Here is a 14,631-nt window from a genome sequence, read left to right as displayed (position 1 = left end):
AGGGCCCTGGAGGGAGACAGAATGATCGCCCACGTGCACGGGACACTGGTTCTCTGCCTTCTTTCGAACAGCAGTTTCTTAATTATATAGTCATTTTACAGGGAGGAGCATCCAGATAAGGCAACACATTGATTGGATGACAGTTATAAATCAGCGAGTGTCACAAGTAGAGATCAAACCATCTGCTATTACACAATGAATAACTGTCTTCACATAATGAATACTTTTCACCTTGTTAATTGACTTTACATATGGAATGCTTCCAATCTTGTTAAATGACTCTACATAATGAATGCTTTTGCACCTTGTTAACCCATTATCCTTGCCTCCAGCACCCCAATTTCTGGATCAGTGGTGCTGGAAGAGCACAGCAATTCAGGCAGCATCCGAGGACAGGCAAAAATCGACGTTTCGGGCAAAAGCCCTTCATCAGGAATAAAGGCAGAGAGCCTGAAGCGTGGAGAGATAAGCTAGAGGAGGGTGGGGGTGGGGAGAGAGTAGCATAGAGTACAATAGGTCAGTGGGGAAGGAGATGAAGGTGATAGGTCAGGGAGAACACCCCAATGTTAACTGCAAGTTGTTATCTAATCCTCAGCTGATCCTTTTGTTTCACAAAACTCAAAACAACTTAACTCCTTCCCTATCTGCTTGTACCTGAAACACTTTCTCAAGGGGACACAGTCTTTTGCTGTACCCAGAGAGTAAAGTAAGCAGACATTTCACAGAATTGGCACAAGGTTTATGTTTACAATTAGGAAAGTCCAGACTTCATTCCCAATGAAAGCTGGCCATATCAAAAGATAATTCCAGCAAAACACAAGGCGGCTAATATTCCACATGCTGATAATTGATCTGACTTGCGAATTTTGAGCCACCTTAGTTTTAAAAAGGACTGCATTTAATTATACAAGTTTGCATAATATGCAGAAATCTTTAAAAATTCACAATATCAGGCAATATCAGGAGCTGAAATGAATCTGATTTATTCAAATCATATTGAATACAGTTAGAGTTTCTCACATATTGCTTTCAAATGTATTTTGTTTCCAGGGAAGGTGCTAAGCAGATAGCCAACATGTTAGCAAGTCAGTGCATCTGACAGGATTCTAAGAAACACTTATTGGGCACAAAAATGGGCCATTTATATTAGTATGAATCACATTTTAAATGCTTTCCTTGTTCACTATAAAGAGACAGGCACCACATTTGTTTGCCAGTTTTGACAATTAGCTAGCTCTCCAAATACTAAAATGCACCCCAGACTGATTGCATTTACAGGGATGCCACACAAAACAAACTTTGCTCATTCATTTACCAGACTGAAATAACTAGTTGACAATCAGCTAACTGCATATTATTTAGGAAGAAGCACAAAATCAGAAACCAAGGATTCTGTGCCAATGTTTTTGTTCAAAAGAAAACCAACAAGATTGGAGAAAGTAAATCTACTTTTGGTCTCTTCAAAATGCTGTCAAACTATGCTACATTAGTGCATTGAAGTTTTAACAGTATCACAAGGGACAACTGTCAAACATGATTTCTTGTAGATCGATTTAGATCTCTTGTAGAATGAAAGAAGAATTAAATTATTTTGCCGTTTGGACTTCAGACTTGCCAGTTAACAGAAACCATTTAAAAATATATCTTTTGTTTCACCATTAGTGAGCCATGATTCTTTGCACCATAGAGATCAAGGACTGTTGGTTGGGACTCAAATCTGTTCCATGCATTTACTTCATGGCGTAACAGAGTACACTGACTGTAGGAGGGCAACAATAATTAAAAAAAGCACCAACACAAAGGCTTAGAGGCTTTAGGATGTGGCAAACACTACCAAAAATGCAACTGTTTACTTAAAAAAGGCCAACACAGCAAAAGCAGCAAACTCCAACTCTTATGGGCTGAAGAGAAAAGATTAGTTAAAAGGGAATGTGCACAAAACTTAAAACATTGCTTGCCCATAGTAGGAAAACCATTGGACAAATAAAACCTATTTGTGTATCTATTTCCATCTAGAATGAACTAAAACAATACATTGGCAACTGATCCAAGAATGCGATAAGCTGCAAAACCGAAAGTAAACTCAACTTCAAAAAGTTACTGCCATTTGCATTAAACATTAAAGGTTTAATCAGCTGCTCAATTTCACACCTTCATTTCGTATTCCTGTCCTGACTATTACATACTCCGGACACAGGTTTCTCCCACAAAAACTATGAGCATTCAGAATTTCACAAATTGTACAGCAGCCAAGAAAATCGGATTCTTCTCCTTCATAACAAAAGTTGTCACCACTGGCCTTTAATAAAAGCAGCATTAGCTATAGAAATATTTTAAAAAGTGTATAATGGCTGGAAACCTTTTAAAAACATGAACTGGTCAACTGCCTGATGACTAATCTCTCTTGCATTGCCAGAGGAAAGCAAGGTTGAAGCCAGGTAGCGAAATTATTTCCAACACTTTGCTTGTGTTATAGCTAGTACACTTCAGCCACATCTTTTGGTAGCCAGCTCAAAAGAGGTGTCACTAAAAGATCAGAAGTCAGTTGGCTGCAAACATGCAACATTAAAAACTATTCAAAGCACACTTTTTACCAAAACATGCTACCACTTTGAGTACACATCAATCTGCAGATTTCTTCTCAGTCATGAACTTCAGGAGATCCTAAGCAGAGCTTTAGAACATTGGCAGTGACACTGTCAAATCCTTCTGTTGTTATAAACATCGTACTACAAGCATCATCACAGGAAATCCACTAATACACAAAACAAAATTATGCACCAGATATAAATCACTGTTGTTACAGCTCTGGTACCTTTTCAGGGATTTAAAAAAAAAGATAAATTATCACCCACAGAGAAAGTCAGGTCACCCAATGAATAAACTTGATCAGTTCAAGACTTTTCTCAACAGGGAAAGTAAACTATATGATCAGCTGGTCTCTTGTGCTTTTGCAGTTTAAATTATGAAACTATTGCCTAGCAACAATGGAGGTAGTCAACATTTTTTGTCGTCAAAGACAGCATGTATTAATAAAGCCAGAGTTATTCCTGAAGGGCTTATGCCTAAGAATTCGATTCTCCTGTTCCTCGGATGCTGCCTGATCTGCTGTGCTTTTCCAGCACCACATTCTTGACTCTGATCTCCAGCATCCGCACCTCCTCCTATATAATGAGATTCAGTAGCAGCTTAAAACTACAACATTTTGATTGATGCTCATTATCAAAAAACTTGCACTGACCATTTCAGACAAGTTTGTGGAAGGAATTAGTTTTGTTAACACAGAATAAGGAAAGACAAAATGTAACCAAAGCTGAAGACAGATAGGCTGACACCTGTTCAGAATAGCACCAACCTCAATCGCCATGCTCCATGGACAAAATTGTCCACAAATGCTCAGCTATCCTCATCCTGAACAACCTATTGTTCATTTAACAAGTTAGACATGCTAGTTCTAAGAGAGAGAGACCTTTTCTACTTAACAGACCAAATTTTAAAAAGAAAAATTTGCAGTGTAAGCTATCAATAAAAGAAATATCTCATAAAGAGAGCGAAGTTTGCATCATTTATAGATTGTGTACAGCAACTCTCAGCAACACAGGGTTGGCTCAGTACATTGTGAAACTGGTATTGCAGCTATAAATTCACTATGAAAAAAGATGATAACTAGTGACAACCCAACACACAGCCAATAGCCATTTCTCTGGGGTTATGTACTTCAAAAGTAAAGAAAATTGTATAAGCAAAAATATGATGATTGCAATAAGCCAATTTCAGGTGCCACACCTATAAAGATAGCAAAAATGTCACTTATACTTGTATAGTTTATATTGCTTTTCACATCCACCTAAAATCCCTAAGAATATTGGAGCACAAGAAATTTTTTGAAGCTCTACTTTGATTTAACACCGAGAGATCTTTAATATCCACAAAAGGGAGAAGATAGATCTAAGTTTAAACTTCCTCAGCACTGCACCGGGGGGGTCACCATTTGACTTTTATGGAGAGCAACTTCAGCCACAGATGCTTGAAACTTAAACAAGAATGTTACCATCCATGGCATGACAGGCAGCAATTGTGCATGGAGGATATGAATGCACCCGCTCTCATTTTACTATTACAGGCAGACCTGGGAATGAGGGTTTCTTCCTGAAATCAGTCAGGGAGTGGCATACATTGTTGGAAAATGATAGAGAAATTAAACTATACACAGGCTGAACAGTGATTGAAAAAGAATGTTAGTACTAAAGTTTGTATAATTATTAGAGTATAAACAATCATACAGTTCTTACATTCCAATTACCACCTACCACCACAGAAGTATGCAAACTATGATTTCAAGCCATCCAATTTAAACAGAACTTCAAGCTGTACAAGGCCTTCTTTCTATACAAGGCCCCAAGTTCAATAATGTGTACAGATCATGTGTGGATATTAAAAAATCATATTGTTTTAACAATGAAGGGATGTGCTGTTCAACTTATTGGACATGTTGAGAACCATTTTCAGTTAATATAACTAGCATGGAAAGTGTGCTGCTAGTAACTCATTAGCTGGCAGTTAATTATCTAAATATTCTTTTTTTTTTAAAAACCCACTGAGCAAACATAGAAACAACACACCTGAAAGTGGAACAACCAATGACTTACTTCCATGACACTCAATAACTAGAATAAAAGTCTACTTTTAATTTACACATACCTGACTTATGCAAATCTGGCTTTGAATAGAAGGTGGCCCTGTGCACTACTGAAGCAAGGAATTTCCAAGCTAGCAATATTATCTTATATACCTTAAGGTGCGTGCGACTGAAGAAAATTTTGTCTTCAAAGATTACAGACCACATTTCCCATCATGTACATCAAGAAAGGCACGCAATGTGCAAGCTACTTTGCTATGCTTTGCTTTTTTTTCCAGTAGGCTTGAGAACAGACATCTTCAGGAGAAAGATTATTCACTTATGAAAGCTAACAGAGCAATAAGGCCACTTTTACCCAATCACTTTGCGCCCAAGTTCAGCTTCTGCAAGGAAACCTCGATGGATGGATAATTTAAATGACATGGGATAATATTTATCAAGTATAGGGGCATAGTGAGAGGGTTTGTATTTTTTTAAACTTACCAATAGCCTTTAATGAAGAGAGAAAAATATGACATCGGGCTCCTTTAAATTTATTGGTCCACAGTGACAATATTAATTTGATTTCATTCTGTTCTAACACAAGAGTATATGAGAACTAATACAACATTGATAGAAAGGTGGTCTTTCAGGAAATCTTAGGGTATTCCTCTCCCTTGTATTTTTCTAATAGGGTTAGATTAATAAAAAAGGTTAGGAGGCAGCTTGCATGGAGCATAAACATACTCCTAGACCAGTTGAAGCAAAAAACCCACTTCTCAGTAACAAATCCAAATGAAAAGAACAGTCTTCGGAAAGTCTGTATTAACATTTACATTTGTGTCTTCTTCATGCAATGATTTAAAAAATATTGTGCTAGTAACATTAAGTAGTCACTAGGGAGTAATGAAAATTCCAAGTTACATGCCATTATCTACTGTAATTTAGAGATAAATCAATGTAATCCACTGGCTATAAAGTGCTTGGAGACATTCAGACATGAATTGTTATATTAAGGCAAGTCTTTTTTCTTAAAATCTGTGGCAAGAAACATGTGCTATTATCATAAATCACAAATACTGAGAGAGAATAAGGATTATTTCATCATTATGCATCCTTGTGTGTTTCATGAAATTGTTAAATAGACACCTTGGATATTAATTCAATTCAGCTTGAATAGTTAGGGCTGGTTTTTAAAAAGATTTTTAAAATGTCAAAACTTATGTTACTGTAATATCACTCTCCCCTGAAGCAGCTTTAAAAATGGACCAATTTAGAATGTGGAGTGCGACAATGTTGTCACTTACAAAAAGTCATTTTGTCCTTTTTTTTTTAAAAAGCAGAGGTCGCAAAGGCTGGGGTACCCAAGAGTCTGAGGACTTTTTTTTAAAGAAAGCAGTTTAACAACAGAAGGGAAGTGGCCAGTTTGGGTTTTCTAGCTTTTTTTAAAAAAGCTGTCACAATCACAAGATGTGCAAGTACCAGAAGGGTTGTCTGCTTCAGTCAATGATTCCTAACTGACTTTTTCCTGAAATCTCTCTGGATGTTGTTCCCTCCTACTTGTAAGAATGTGTTTGAACTTACCTTTTTGCCAAGGGATGTGTTTATAGGACATTACTATGTTGGAACATTTGTGTATCAGGTCAGCTAGGTTTTCAACTGTAGTGTTTAAAGAAATTATTGTTTAAAGCAGAGTGGTTTGATGAGTTGCATCACACCTGGAACACCCACTTTACATCTACCCTTAAAATAAGAAAAAACAACTTTTGGGTCGAGGCTACCTTTAAAATACTTGGGGGGGGGGGGGGTAGGGTTTGGTCTAGTCCATAATAGGAGACTCACTCCTTCAAGTGATAAGTTGTTCAGAGGGGTTTTAAATTTGATTTTCTTCACTCCCTCAGACTTAGTCTAAATGTTTGCCTCTCTTTAACTAATAAGTTGACATTAATTCATTTTAATTTCTTCTCCACTTTTAGCCTTGCTGATCCTATTTTTAAACCAGGAACACAGAACCCGATTAACAACTCTGACTTCTATTCTGTAGCACAAGTTTTGCAGGCTAATGACAGGAGGATATCCTACTCCGCAAAATCGGGTCTCAAAATGAATTTGAAAGATTTTGGAAAACAGAAGCAGCAACAATGGAGTGGTTATTTTGAAGATAATAACCAAACTAATGAAAATAAATCCCCCAGTAAAAACCATTATTGATCGAAGTGTTCAGAATAGAATAAAAGCAATTGAAAAGGTTAATTAAATAATATGCTGTTGTTTCGAACATTTACATTTGTATAACTTTAGATGGAATATTTTGTGCAAACTGTAAACGTGTGCCTTCATTGCACAAGTGCGATCCTGAAGTGATACTTCTCTTTACATCATTCAAGTACCCACATCATAAATTGATTCCGAATTTGTTTGATGCTTAGAACTCCGGGTTTAAAGCCTTCACGTCTGGGGTCATTAATACAATTTTTTTGTATTTATGATATTTTAAAGGTCGCATTAAAAACTTTTGAGAAAAGGATTAACAAATGAGATATGCCATGTCATCTGTGGGAATGCAATGACATCAAAAGAATGACATTAATGGGCTAATGAGTGTGTTTATAAAGATTAAAAGGCCAAACTTAGGTGGAAGTGTAAAAAACCAAATACCCCTGGATAACTTTGATAGTCAGTTCAGTCACAGGCATGCTTTTATTGCATCATTAAGTACAACTACACAGAAACTGGGCTCAAAGGAAATTTAACCAGACTAAAAGCAAAAGTAACTTCTGGAAAACTGAAAACAGAATGCTAGAACACTTAACTAGTCAAACAGCAAACATGGAGACAAGTGTATTTATGTTTTACACAAATAGCTAGTCTCCCCCTGTCATCCATTAATGCAATCTGACCTGCATTTTCAGTTCATTACAAACATCTGGCTAGCTATAGTATGAAGACAATAAAATAAAAGGACAGCTTTTGCCTAGAGGCACGTTAGAGGATGAATTTGTATCAGTGAGGATGCACTGAACCAAAATGCAAATATTCCTTGGCTTCCTGTTCTTACAATCTGCCTGAAAAGCCAAGTTGAACAATATTTTAAATCAAGAATTGAGAAACAGTTTAAAGTCTCAATCTAAAGTCAGTCATGAGGGGGATCACTGGATGTCATTCAAATAATGGAAGAGAATTAAACATTATCTTAACAGCATAATTATTTATGATGGATGCACAATTTCACAAGTTAAATAGTTAATAATTAGCATAACCCATGTAAAAACAACTTGCCTCAATAGATTATGTCCTCGCTGCCTGACCAGAGCATTGATCATGCTTTTACAACATTCTTTGCATTTGCCCTTGACATACCTTTCCCTTGTTTTAAGCTTTGTTCATGTCTTAACATTGACATCTTGAAGAAACACTAATTTACCAAATACCTTCCACACCTTTACATCAATCACTACATTCATAACTGAAGAGCTGGGATGTCACTTGCTAGAAAATGTCAAGTGGTTCAAAATTTGTTAAATAATTAATGATAATGATTGATCACAAATTTCATTCCCATATTGTTCATCCCATTCCAGCTTATCAATGGAACATGTCACATTTCTTTAGTATAAATATGTCCTTGAAATATTCTCAAAATATTAAAAAGCACTTGATTTAACACTTCACATGCAAAGTGACAGGAAAGCTGCAGCTTTTCTCAACTTATGACTCTCCTCCTCTCGTCAGACTAAAACTGTAAAAACGTGACTCTGATGTCTGAAAACACCTGCAATCTTGCCAATGGTCATTCTCCATTGTCATTTGAAAGAGTTAAATAAAGTTTACTTTTTATTTCATTTGCTTCCTTTTATTTGCCCAGAAATTAAATCCTTTTCAAATTATTTTGCTTGCAACTTTACAGTTGCTTTTCCAAAATTGTATATCTGGAAGTGGGGCATTGTTGTATTCCTGATGAAGGGCTTTTGCCCAAAAAGTCGATTTTCCTGCTCCTCGGATGCTACCTGAGCTGCTGTGCTTTTCCAGCACCACTAATCCAGAAACTGGTTTCCACCATCTGCAGTCATTGTTTTTACCTTGTTGGTATCGAATCCCAGGTCATATCAAATTTAATACTGGCCTTCATGTCTTGCAAATATTCAGTGTTAGACACCCAAATAGGCCATTCTGTCCTTGAAGCTTGTCCAACCAGTGAGATCATGACAGTTAGCTCCACATTCCATGATACTCTTATCTTATGGAAGAACTTTGGAAAATTTCAATTGACACCTAGTTCCTTATGTGTCAAAAAAAAAACAGATTATTACTTCAGTCCTTCTTAATTTCACTTGTAAATGACAACTAATTTTATGTCCTATTATTCTGGACTTCCCCTCGAAGAAACAGTTTGTGTAAATACCCTGATGAAATCCTTCAAATTTCAGATTGAAATCATCCCTCAACCACAAATGCAAGGGAATACAAATCAGTTTTATCAACATGCCCACACGTTACCCCTAAAGGCTCTTTTGTCACTCTGATTAATCTATACTGCAGTAACACTCTCGATCGAGTCAAAGTCATGATCAAACTCAGTCCCGAGGCTGAGTTGGACAACGCAGGTCACTCTCCTGTAGTGAGGGAAGAGTGCACAGTCAAAAGGTACAGTCTTTCAGACAGTAAGACAGCCTCTACCTGCCCTCAAATGGATAAGAGGGAAAAATGCCAACTGAGGACAAGCAGGAACAAATGCTCTTGCTTACTATCACATAACCACTGGTTATTAAATTTGTCTTCGTGACAATCAGATAGCTCTTAATGGGATGCGGTGTACAAAATGGATTGTTGCAGCCTTGATATTGGACAGAGCAAAGACTTCAGAAATACTTATTGGCTGTAAAATAATTTACAAAATCTTGGCATCATATGATTTGGTCCCCAGAACCAATTGCTATTCTCCAGATGCTCGAGATAAAGCTTTTATACAAATGAACTGCTCCCCTCAATGCAGGAAGAAAATTACATTAATCAAAAATTGTTTGAAACTGTGCATCAGCTGTAAGTAACCCATGTTCATAGGTAAATTTCATCCTCCATTATCCTTTTCTTCTTAATTCAAGTTGGACGTCTGTATATGTTTTAGTTCAGTTTTGAAAACCTGATTTTGCTAGGTAACTTCATCGTACTTCCATCCAGTGCCAACACAAACATTTCTCACTTGCTTATTTACACTATCCACCTGGAATTGTCATAGATGGAATTAACTGCATTGTAGTCTTAAGTGCTACAACAGTCTGCAGTTAGAGTACTTCCAGCACTCCTCTTCCTTGCACCATCAATGCTTAGCACTTGCCAGACCAGAGGAAGAAAACCTGTAAACAGTATTGCCTTTCAGCAACTCAGGTTCCCATAGCACACTGAGGCAACAATTTACCTTAAACCTGCAGTCACTATTATATGGTAGCCATTTCATGCACAGCAAGATCTCAGACACAGCAATGAGATAATCAGATCTTAGGCCAATACACACAGTAGAAGGAATCTGACATTATTTGCCCCAAATAAATTTCCCCTCATCGCTTTGAAAATGTTTGCTTGGAAACAAGGTGAAAGCATGGATGGCAATGGCATATATCTGGGACCAGTGTAAACTAGGCAAGTAAGGGTCTTCTCAACCAAACAGGATTGCAAAATTATACTCAAACAATGGATCAATTCAATGTCAAAGTAGATGCAGAATCAAGGAGAGGGGCAAAGGTCTACAACTTTTAAAACCTCTCCAACAATTGAAACTGATGGGTACGAGCTCCACATTTAACTTTGTGTCAGAGAGGTTGCTTACAGCAACAAAATAACAGACTGATCAGTTTTACATACCGGGCAAATTGAGCAATTCACACATGCCAGGCAGAGAGACAACTTTTGGGAAGTGAGCAATGCAGCGACAAGTGATAGCTATCCCCAGTTAATTGTGCACCTGTCCTCTGCCTTGCTATTATTTTGACAGCAAATTCCACAACAATCCATTTTAAAATGTGTTGGTTTGAGGAATCAAAGCTTGTTCAATCCAGTAATCACAATATTTCAGAGTTAAATTAAGTTTCTTTAGCAAACGTTACAACTGTACATAAAACTTTACCACTTCCAAGTGATATTTTGTATTATTGAACACTTAGAAATTTATTCTATGTTATTCGCCCCTTCATGGAGAAGTTACAAAAAGATAATTACCTCTTTTTGCAGAAAGTAAAAAAAATGGCTTCGCAGGAGAGATTAAGTCATTAAGGAAACATCCATAAAGTACGACAGATTCCTCAATTGCGCCTCGTGAGCAGCCCTTCATCTCCAGGATTGTTCTTATAAAATTCCTCCAGACCCCCTTCAATGCCAGCATATCTTTCCTTAGATATGAAGCCCAAAACTACTCAATATTTGAAATGTGGTCTCACAAGAGCTTTACATAGCCTCTGCAGTACATCCTTACTCTTGGATTCTAGCACTCTTCAAATTAATGCCAACATTGTATCCGCCTGCCTAAATGCCAACTAATCTTGTCATTTTCCAGTCCCCAACTCCAATCATTCCTGAAAGATCACCATCGATGCTCTCAATCCCCTTCAGAACCTTGGGATAGTCCAGCCGAAATGATTTAGACTTTTTGGCTTCCCAGCGCCTTCTGCTTAGTGACACGCTCACATCGTCCCCTGATCTGGTACATTGTTGGGTGTCTTCAACTGTGATAACTGATACAATGTACCAGTTCAGTTCCTGCACCATTTGTTCCCTATTACGACATCCCCAGCCTCATTTTCCAGCATAAATGCCCATTCTGGCCTCATTTTTTATATATCTGAAAAAGACTCTTGCAGTCTGTTATATTATTAACTAACTTGCTCTCATTTCACCTTCTTTTCCACATACCCCATCCCAAAAACCCATGTTACTTTTATATAGTTGTCTTCTGCAGGTTTTTAAAGGTTTCCCATTAATCTTCATCAGATAGTATTAAAAACAAAAAAGTATACAGTCTGACTTTCCTTGTCAGTCATGGTTGCTTTGAATGCCGCTTCCTCATGGAGATGAATTTGTGCTGTGCCTCACAAATTACCCCAAAAACTGGTGCTCTTGCTGCGCCACTACACTCCCTGCCATGCTCCCCTTCCTATCGACTCTGGTCAGCTCCTCCCTCACATTATGTAGTTACTCAATTGTAGTACTGTTATATCTAACTCAAGCTTCTCCCTCTCAAACCGTTAGAATGCATCCATCAGTTTATGGCCACTGCCGCCTTGGGGTTTCTTTACCTTCAGCTCCCTCATCTCATCACCAAATTCAGAATTGTTTGGGCCCTAGTAGAGTCTATCACAGGTTGCTTCAAAAACACAAACTATCTCATAGGATTTGTGGAATGCCTATCTGCTACCAATCTGGTTTTCCCAGTCCACCTGCATAGCAAAATCCCTCACTATTACTGCAAAAACATTTCACCTATTTTGCTAATCAACTGTTCAGAGATGTTGTTACACACATCTGGAGTAGGTGAGACTTGGAACCAAGGCCCCCAGTCTAAGGGTAGGGCAAGATAGCCCTAATGTAATAGTGCTTCTGTCACATACTTTTCTCCCTCCTAGTTTATATTCTTCATCCAGATGACTGCGAGCAGGCCTGTGCGCAACTCCTATCAGGGTCCTTTTTTCGTTTACTGTTCCTCAATTCTACCCCTTCCAACTCTAATCACATTTTCCTTTCATTTCATTTACTTTTTTTTTTAAACTAACAAAATAGCCCCTACACCTGCCTGCACTCAGTTGGAGGAGTTTCCTTGGATATTTTGTTCCCAGCACAGGCTCCCATGCAGACACATCTGTATGTCACCTGCAATCTCCTACTCAACAATCGGTGCTACAAGCTCATTTACCTGGTTTTGTATATAGCGTACAAGTACGACATCCTCAGTCCTATATTGACTGTCCCTTTTCTCTTCGCTGCCCTCTTATCTCCAGTGCCTGAAATTAGATTCTGGAAACTTCAACATCTGCTGACCTCCCTCCGCCAATCTTTCCATAATTATACATGCAATTGAATCCACCTTCCACAATTTAGGTTAAAGCCATATCCACAGCCCTAGTCATAAAATGCACTCCCTGTATGATTCAGTTAAGTGCAGCCGATCAGAACAGCTCCCTTCTTCACCAGTTCTGGTGCCAGTGAATCAGTTTCTCCCACACCAATCTCTGAGCCACACGTGTTGACCCCATGTTAACTTGAACATAGATCAGGTTGTAACATTTTTGAGTCTGCTTTTTAAACTTAGCCCCTAGCTGCTCATATTCGCTCAGAAGCTCTTCCCACCCATATCATCAGCACCTACTTGGACCATGACAACTGGATTTTTCCCATCCCACTCCAAGCTCCTCTGCAGCCCAGAGGAGATATCCTGAACTTGAGCACCAAGCAAACAACACAGCCTTCGGGACTCTCGATCCTAGCCACAGATCAGTGTCTAGTCATCTGACTATACCATCCCCAGTTATAACTATACTCAACACTGTAGCTTTTAGTCTGAAGAGCACTCTGTTGAAAGGGCCTGGCACTGTGCTTGGAGAATTTTGACAGTAATTTAAATTAAGCAATTATTTTGACAAATAAAGATACAAAAGCCCTGGCCTTGCTAAACAAGTAGTCACTTGTTTAATATGGACAAATTGGCTGACACTGCAGATGATCTCTCTGCCAGCCCACAAGGTAGAAAGAGAGGAGGGAGGGAACTGTCATTGGGCACGTTGGCCTTGGAACAGAAATTGTTAGCAGGTGTCGAACCATTCTCAAGTCACATTCAGTATCGCAAGTAGAGACAGCATTGTAGCAGGTATAGGTAGGCAGTACATCTCTGCTGCCATTCCTCCAAGAAATACCTTCTGTGATACTACTGGCTTGCAAATCCTACAGACACCAATCGAACGTCTGAAAGCAACTTTCGTAATTCACAACAGAATAGCAAAAAAAAAAGTGTTTCGTTTGGGAATCCCATGATGGCAAGTGAGGAGCTCAGTCACTGGCTCGAGGAGGACAAGTGACACGACCACACTCATTAGCGCTGTTAGAAAATTGCGAAAAGATGCTAAAATTAACACAGCAGCAAAACAAATACAAACAAAGTACAGCCGAGAATTGAATAGCCCGCACGGAAAATACCACACAACTTTGGTCGATTCGACAGCGACCAGAAGAGCGTTAAACCTTCCAAACACTGAACCACGGAGTGGGAGCAACTGCAGCTTGGCCAAGGCATCAACGAGAGTGACCCAAATTCCAGAACCTGAGCCGACTTCCACGCAGAACAATCGGAGCCGAGGCATGATCTTTGATTTCCCCCCCCCTCTCTCTCTGGTTTTAAAAAGCTCCCAAGTCGGTAGCCCATGAATTACGTTACCTCCCTGGCTCTGAAACTTCGACCTGCCACCCACACGGCCAAACAAACCCAATTTTCGGAGGAGATACATCCAGAAAAGGAGGGAGGGAGGGAGGGAGGGAGGGAGGGGGGGGGGGGGGGTGGCTGGGGGAATACCGAGCCGGGCCTACCTCAGATGGAACTCAAGAGTCAAGCTTTGGCGGCTGCTACTGATGGGCGCGGGGGGGGGGGGGGGAATAAGAAAAGCAATGGGGGGGGGGGGGCGGTAGGGAGACAGGACACTCACCAATATAACACCGAGAGAATCAAACATACAAACAAAACGTGCCGCTGGTTCATCTTCTCACAGCCGTTAACATCCTCGTGGTTCTCTCCCACCCTCCCCCTTCTTCCAAACCGGCTGCTGGATGGCTTTCACTCCGGCCTCAGGCCGCTCCCCGCGGGGAGCCCGGAAGGTTTCTCTTCCCCCCGCCACACTCTCGCGCTCCCACACGGCAGGCCCGGCCCGTTCATCCCACGGGTTTCTCTAATTCAACTTCCTTTCCTTCCCTTCCCCTCGTCCCCGCAGCAGCAGCAGCAATAACAGCGCCGCTTCCTTGCCTCCACCTCCCGGAACGGC

At 39.4% G+C, this 14,631-nt stretch overlaps 1 protein-coding gene across 4 annotated transcripts in view; it reads right to left on the bottom strand.

Moving 5' to 3' along the window:
• suco (SUN domain containing ossification factor) overlaps positions 1–14,582 on the bottom strand; it is a 57,849-nt gene extending 43,267 nt beyond the window's left edge. For 2 of the 4 annotated variants that reach the window (XM_087990887.1, XM_087990886.1), the window contains exon 1: positions 14,299–14,582. In XM_087990887.1, the coding sequence (XP_087847013.1) occupies positions 14,299–14,351 (53 nt within the window). In that variant the 5' untranslated portion in view covers positions 14,352–14,582. The remainder of the gene's footprint in view (positions 1–14,298) is intronic. The other 2 variants (XM_087990884.1, XM_087990885.1) reach the window with 1 other exon arrangement.
• Between the last annotated feature and the right edge of the window lie 49 nt (positions 14,583–14,631).

Source organism: Chiloscyllium plagiosum, unplaced genomic scaffold, assembly GCF_037043375.1.
Source record: "Chiloscyllium plagiosum isolate Xiang-an unplaced genomic scaffold, Cpla_swu_hap1 HiC_scaffold_9, whole genome shotgun sequence".
Taxonomy (NCBI): Eukaryota; Metazoa; Chordata; class Chondrichthyes; order Orectolobiformes; family Hemiscylliidae; genus Chiloscyllium; species Chiloscyllium plagiosum.
Note: the sequence above shows the minus strand (reverse complement) of the source record. Positions and strands in the feature narration are given on the sequence as shown.